Genomic DNA, 7,787 nt, shown 5'->3' with positions numbered 1-7,787 from the left:
ATATAAAATTATATAGAATTTTATATAATTACAATATATATAAAATATTTTTTCCCAAAGTTATATTTCGCTTTTTTATATTAAAATATATTTAATAATATACATAAAATGTATGTTAATCTGTGCTGAGAGTACAATAGCATTAAAATTTTAATTAATTATATATGTAGAGTCTCTCTGATATAATAATTGTTGATATTTTGTATATATATAATCGTTAACATTATTATAATTTCTAACAAGTTTATTAATAATTAAAAGACCTAATTTTATCACTATTATTACTCTAAGAACTTTTATTTATCTCAATATTCTATTCTATAAAATATTAAGGAGGTTGTAAAGCAAATGTAATATGTTAAGAATTACTTGAAAAAAACTTACAGATTATTCTAAATTGTGCATTTAAAAGTAATACAAAAAAATGAGAGACAGTTGATCATCTGGATCAAAAATTATTTCAATAAAAAATAATATTTTTTAAATTCTAATAGAAATATATGAAAATGTTTTATAAAGTAATGATAAAAATCTCAATTTGTTTATAAGTACTTTATGAATTCAAAAATATTTATGTAAAGTTACATTGAGACACAGACATTAATTGTTCAGTAAATAAACAAAATATTTATTTGTTATAAATTAATTAGTGAATCTCAATAAAACTTTGCACAAGTCATTTTTAGTACTTAAAATATTTATATAAAAAAATTTAGATTTTTGTTATTATTAAAAAAATTTTTGTTTATAACAATAAAACTAATATCAAATAAAATAAATAATCTATAAAAATGTGTTGCTCAATAAAAACAGAATGTTATGAACACAACTTTCACATGTATGTAGTTTGTTTAAAGCGTAAATATTAATATATGTGTTTTATGTCCTTACAATCTCCTTAAATACAAATCTGCAGAAGAGACAGTTGAAAAATTATATCACAATAACACGGAGGAGAGAAAGAGAGAGAAAGTGAGTAGAGCATATAATGAAAGATAAAGATGACGAAACCCACACCACGCCGTTCGAACACGCGCGTTCTCGAGCTCGCGTAACCTCCTGCCGTCATGCGATCCTGTTCAGATATATTTTCTTGCAAATACCCAGCTACCTTATCTGTTAACAATGGCAAATTTTATACACGTGAAATGGATGCTATGGACGGGCGAGTTCACTGCGCAGTGTGCTAGACCATCTCGGTACCGAGGTCATTTCCGCAGCTGGCCTCTTAGTTCCGAAAACGTACGCTACGTGGAGCGCATTCGATCGACTTTCTCGTCATTGAAAATGCTTCACCGCCTCTATAATACACATTCAGGATGGAGCGTTTGTTAGCTTTGCGCAGTGGCGATATCGTAACCAATGAGGTTCTACCGAGGTGCGATTATTGCTAGTTGAAAACTTTTACCAATACCCCGCCATGACGATGTGAAATACCATCGGCTACGGCAATTTTTGAAAGTTTCTGCGGAAACTGATGATCGAATTCTCAAACATAAAATATCCCTAAAAGTAGAGGAGATTTTATCTCTTTTTTGCTATCAAAATTCAATCTTTTTTTTATCAAATTTTATTTGATATTCGGGAGGGAGAGAACTTTAAGACGCATACTCACCTACATAACATACCCTAATTTTATTTATGCTATTTTTACATGTATAATCCGTTACATATTTTTCTCAGATATTTTATGATAAATCGTTTAAATGAGAGTTCGTTGAATATCACATTAAGTAAAATAAAATATGAAACAAAATAGAAACATAAATTAATTTAATAATAATTTAAAGAGAGCTACATTCTTTATAAATATAAATAAAATTAAATTTTCTTCATTTAAGTTTTAATAAAAATATCTCCATATTAATATCTTTATTAACTGCATTATTACGAAAGAACTGAGAATACATTGATATAACGTTCCAATATAAATTTAACGTTACAACATAGTAATAATAAATTAATTTTATATATAAAATTAGTAATAAATTAATAATAATATTAACAATTTTTTAAATTATATATTAGAGTTAACTTCGGAATACAGACTTGCGGTTTACTTAAGAAATTGTTTCATATTGAGAATGACCCAATAACGGGTCGAAACTGTTTGTGTGTTTTTAAATATTAAATGTAAATGTGTAGTAAGCAACGAACACCTAGCTTGACTCTTAGCTCCTTTATTAATTATTTGTTAATAAATATTAAACAACTATTTTTATCCCGATACTTAAGTAAATATGAATATTTATTATTTTAGTTCTATTTTTAGTAACAAAAGATAAAATTATAATAATAATATCATTATCGTAAATAAATAATTTGCGCTTTTGTAGGAGAAACGTAATAAATATGAAGTCTTTCTTTCTACTAAAAATATCATTAAAATAAAAGTGTATTTTCCCATTAACATTATGTATAAAAAAATATGAAATAAATTATATTTATCTTTTTTATCTCGAGATGTTATCAAATGTCATAAAGCCATTATTTCTCTAGCTAAGTTCTTTTTAAATTTAAACGAATTAAATAACATGTGTCAGTTTGAAATAGATATTATAGAACTAATAAAAAATTTCAATATACAGCATATTCCTTTTTAAAAATAAATATATAACTTTCTAATCATAAATTTCTTTCTAATTGCAGGTTGCTGGCAAGCGCGAAGCAAGCCAGGAAGCTGAAGCCCAACAATGGATGGAGACTGTAATCGGTCGAAGATTTCCACCAGGTGAGTCTTTGTATATAATAGTTTAATTAATATAATATTTTATTTTAATTCACACAGAAATGTTCGTTCAATTTGCACGTCGTATTTATACACTGCTGTTTATAAATTTTTAAAGAAGCAAACAAATACATAAATTATTATTATTGGCATTATTATTCTCTAATTATTATTTTTCGTATTTCACGAATTAACAACATGACTCTTAAGATTTATTTATTATGAATGTATTATTTATTATAAATTCGATGTAATATAGTCTTATAATTATATTTATGTAAATAAGTAATAAGTTATTGAATAATAATCAAAAAGTTGTTTATTACTTTTTTCGGAATATTATAAAAAACAAACGGCGCTTTTATAGAATAATTTTTTTAAATATACTTTAACGCGCTTTTTTTTTTACTAAAAGTTAATATAGTTACTAAAAGTGAAAAAGAATTTACTAAAAGTGAATATAGTTGACAGTTTTATATAAAGGCCTTGCATTTATATATAATAGCTCTATAAACGCATATGAACTCCTGTTCCGTGTAGGTGACGCGAATCCGAAAGCCTTTCGATGTTTTCATCCCCGTCGGGACGATTTAACTAAAAGGGTGGAAGCGTATACCGTTATCTAACTAGAATCACATAATTGCCGGATACAAATGTCAGGTCGCGTGACGTCGCAAAGGTTAAGCTTCGTCGAGGTCAGTTCCCCCGTATAGTATACCCGTCGTGTGATCGAAAATGCAACCGGCGACGAAGGTACTGCCCGCTGCAGCACGATATTGATTTCGAATGTTTGGCGGTACAACCTTGGCGGTACTAACTGATGCAAAACGTGCCATAATACAATAGTATATGAGCGTTCAAACTCGCGTGTTACGTCACCATTGTCATAAGTTCTTAAAATCGTCAAAATCGTCTTTGAAAACGTATAGAGATAAATACAAACGTGTAAATGTAATTTGCATGTAAAAATCAATAATGTTTCGTTGATATTCGTGTTCGAAAAAAAGGTGTCTGTATTTTTAATTACAGCAAGGTATTTGTCACTTTTCATTTGTGTTTATGAATTTCCTTTTTAATTCGTTAACGCTTGTTGACAAGTATACGTGCAACGATCGAGCCTTCATGAATTGTTACTCATTGATTTGAATAAAAATTCAGCATGATTATGGACCTACATAAACATACATGTATATAGGAATTGTGTAAACAATTTTTGCGAGATTACTGAACTCTGGCCGAACTGCGCTAGGGGTAGTTTCACTCTCCTGTTGCGTTATACTCGCCTGGCAAAACGCGCGCTTTGTTACGTCATTGCGAACCACCCTTATCGACCATACCTCGGTAGACAACCCTCGATTCGACATACATCCCTGTTGCGACAAACACGCCAGGCGTCGACGCAATCGGGATGATTATTTCACGTACGTTTGCGCGGCGCCCGCAAATAAATTTTACTCTTTTCACTAGTTTCTCACTTACGAGTAGTCTGTATTAAGATGGATGCAATTTGATAAGCGAACCAAAGGTTATACATTGCAAAATTATATGAAAAATCAATATCTTAATCATCATATCGTTCTTCACAACACTATATTATATTCGAAAGTAATAGTTATAATTAATAATCCCTAAGTGACGTGTTATATAATCTCGAAACCTATAATAGTAAAATTATGTAATATAAATGAAATAAATATATAAGTGAATATAATTAAAATAAAACGTTATATGAGAGAGAAAAGGAAAAAACGGGAAAGAAAGAGAGAAAAGAGAGAATTTTTCTTTATGTTTATTAAAAAAACTTTTTGTTTGTTAAATTGATCATTGTTTTATAATTTGTAGTATATAAACAGCATAAAATATTATTCATTATACATTTATATTTATTATATGTATATTATACATATATATGCATACTGCATTTCGTAAAAAGATTCATAATTTGTTACTACATATAATGTTTGTCTCTCTTTTAAAAACGTATGTTAGGTATATAATCTCTCTGTAAAAAGTGACTGCAGTTGAAAATATATTAAAAATAAACATATATAATATTATATAAGTAAATATTATATACGAAACAGTTCAATTAGGTTAGTATTTATATTTAACAATACAATTTTATAATATTAAAACTAAAACGATGTCTACAAGCCAAGCTGGATCTTAGTGCTAGATTAACTACAATAACATAAGTTTATTAATAAACGTTTCGACCCCTATTGGGTCATTCTCAATGTTAAAAATACAAATTGAACTCAACGACTCATTTGAAAAATAATCACTTGCTAATACATATAATGATTTAGATGGTAATATAATATAAATTCAACATCTGTATGTAAAATTTCGTTATGGATGGTCGTGAGCATTATTTAATATATAAACCTAAAGAGATAGATGATAAATATTCGGATAAATTGTAGATATGTTACAACGCATGGTGGTCATCAAACGATCTTATACAGTGACCTTAAAAACGCAATCGCAACCGTTCTGACTTGTACTCTCAAACCGACAAATGAACCAACTCTAATATTGTCTAAAACGTAATTAACAAACAATTGTATAATAATTTGCAAAAATAAAAGCAAGTTGCAAGCTATCAAATTTCTCAACTCATACACAAAATTTCCATTATGATGATACGGTTATATAAATAAAATAGAAAAGTGTGTGTCTAATGATAAAACAATAGTGAAAAAATACATGAATAAAATTAAATGTATATATAAAATTAATTGTATATATATACCAGATGTCTTAGGATAAAAATTTATACAAAGATTAAAATACAAATAGGGGGGACAAGCAAAAGTAAAAGAATATAATAAATAAAAAGTACCTGTTAGCTGGTAGTGCAATGTCTAAGAGTAACGTTATTAAAATACAGAACAATTGAGATATTGAGATCTTGAGATCCGGAACTCATCTCAACGGCAAAGACAAATCTAATCTGATACTTTGTGACAGTTAGAGGTAAGAGAGTGAGAACAAGTGGTAGGGAAAGAATAAAAGGAGGAGGTATCTAGGAGATGTTAGGTAGGGAAAAGCGATTTGAGTATAGGAAGATAACTGTCTGATAGAGATTCGGTATCGGTTTGCCTGTTTAAACTTTGACATTGTTTTTTTATATGCACCATTTCAGATATTAACCTCTTATTATACGATGGTTCAATATCTAATATTTTTACATCCTTACAATTAAAATTATAATTGAACTTAATGCGATGGTCTGAAATGATGGAAGGAGATCCTGTTTTTTGTTAATATCAGAAGAGTGCACTCCTACACTCTTGTGTGTAACAATACAAAATTTTAAATACAATTTTAAATGTAAATAAAAACGTTATCATTTTATCTTAATTACTTTTTAAAAACATCTTATTATTTTTTGAAAACTTTTTATTAAAATAATTTTCAATCCAGATTCTAAATCACTGTCAAACTTTTTGTGTTATTTGCAATACAATATAAAAAATCCGTAATTTTTTTCATAATTTTTTATTTTGTTAAATACGTGCAATACATTCTTAAACTCAAGAAGGGTTATTGAATAATGAATTTAGTAATATCACGTTTCCGACGTATTCAAATAAGCGCGAATCGAGAGAGACAGAGGGATTCTTTGTGACAAGCTCAATAAATTTCTCATTGCTCCTAAGCTATCGCAAGAGCTCGTCATCGACCGGCTATCCCGCAATCGCAAACGCAGATTCGTTTCCATCACGTTCGCCAAAATCTTTGGGCGGACAGGAATTTAAGATGTATCCGATAATGCTGATTATGTCGAGTGTTTAGATTTAACGAGCCTCCACCTATGACTGTCATCCTGGTTGTGCTGAGGACGCGGTGGAGGTGGCCAAACGACGAAACCACCCCCACTCGGGTACATGATTAATCCCCACTGGGAACCTTCAGTACTTAGTCCATAAGTGGGGGTCTCCTCGGCCCGCAAGAAAGCTCTCTTGAACGAGTGGCAGCCTGATGTTCGTGAACCTTGAGCTACCTGTCGGAAACACACGGGACTGACAATGAGTGTAAAAAAAAGAAATCCAATCCGGTTTCCAGATTGATATCTATCACAATACAGACAATTTTGCGATACAATTAATTTTCCGTGACAGTACATAAACACGGAGAGAATTTTCTCTTGGAATTTACCCTGAAAATCGTGGTAATCGTGGGATAACATAATATTTCAAAAAATTTTATGTCACTCTTTCCGATTTATTATTAATTTCACAATAAAATATATTATTTAAGATGTATTTATTTTATTTAAAAACATAATAAAATTTCAGTAATTAAAAAAATGTTAAACCGTTTATGATTTTTTATTGTTTCAAATAGAATAGATGCCAAATAGTAATAAACATGTAAAAAATATCATATACAAACTTTACAGTACAGCATGATACATTCAATCTGGCTTGGTCGCTTATGATAATTTTACCATGCAGTATAATAATTAATTAGCTATGTTCGATGATATTTTTATAATATCTTTATTAAAATACCACTAAAGTCCGCTCATTAGTAAACGGTATCGCCGATATATGGATGCGGTGGCGTACAATTTTTTGTGTTTAAAAAACCACCAAAAATAGAATAAGGCCCGATTGCATCAACGTTACTTTGATTTTTAGCGAGGCTTAAAACTTTCTTTGTCTCTGTTTCTTTTTCGGCTTTAAAACGAGACAGATAGTTTTAAATCTCACTTAAAATCAAAATAACGTTGGTGCAACCAGGCCTAAAAGACACAGCATTACGAGGTCATTCATTAATCCTAAAATTCGGTACGATGACGGAATATAACTACACAGTAAAAAAGAAAATGTTAATTTTAACATTTTTTACATATGTCCCAGGAGATCCACTCTAAATTTAAAGTTAAAGTAACTCATTCGTCTTGTGTTATTTATTAATGAATCACTAATAATGTTAAATAATTGACACAATGCTTTACATTTATATTTGTTATTTTGACTTTAAGGGTGATTTAAAACTAACATATAAAATAAGTAGAGTACATAGAAGAGTAGTTGCAGTAACTCGT

The 7,787-nt window shown here is 29.2% G+C and overlaps 1 protein-coding gene and 1 long non-coding RNA gene across 2 annotated transcripts in view; one reads left to right on the top strand and one right to left on the bottom strand.

Annotated features, from left to right (window-relative positions):
• LOC108768988 (muscle-specific protein 20) overlaps positions 1 to 7,787 on the top strand; it is a 46,382-nt gene that overhangs the window by 10,410 nt on the left and 28,185 nt on the right. The window contains exon 2 of the mRNA XM_018519724.1: positions 2,650 to 2,731. Within this exon, the coding sequence (XP_018375226.1) occupies positions 2,650 to 2,731 (82 nt within the window). The remainder of the gene's footprint in view (positions 1 to 2,649; positions 2,732 to 7,787) is intronic.
• LOC108768991 (uncharacterized) overlaps positions 2,360 to 7,787 on the bottom strand; it is a 16,792-nt gene continuing 11,364 nt past the window's right edge. The window contains exon 3 of the long non-coding RNA XR_001940520.1: positions 2,360 to 2,370. This is a non-coding gene — a long non-coding RNA (uncharacterized LOC108768991). The remainder of the gene's footprint in view (positions 2,371 to 7,787) is intronic.

Source organism: Trachymyrmex cornetzi, unplaced genomic scaffold (genome assembly GCF_001594075.2).
Source record: "Trachymyrmex cornetzi isolate Tcor2-1 unplaced genomic scaffold, Tcor1.1 scaffold831, whole genome shotgun sequence".
Classification (NCBI taxonomy): domain Eukaryota; kingdom Metazoa; phylum Arthropoda; class Insecta; order Hymenoptera; family Formicidae; genus Trachymyrmex; species Trachymyrmex cornetzi.
This window is presented reverse-complemented; position numbering and strand designations above follow the sequence as displayed.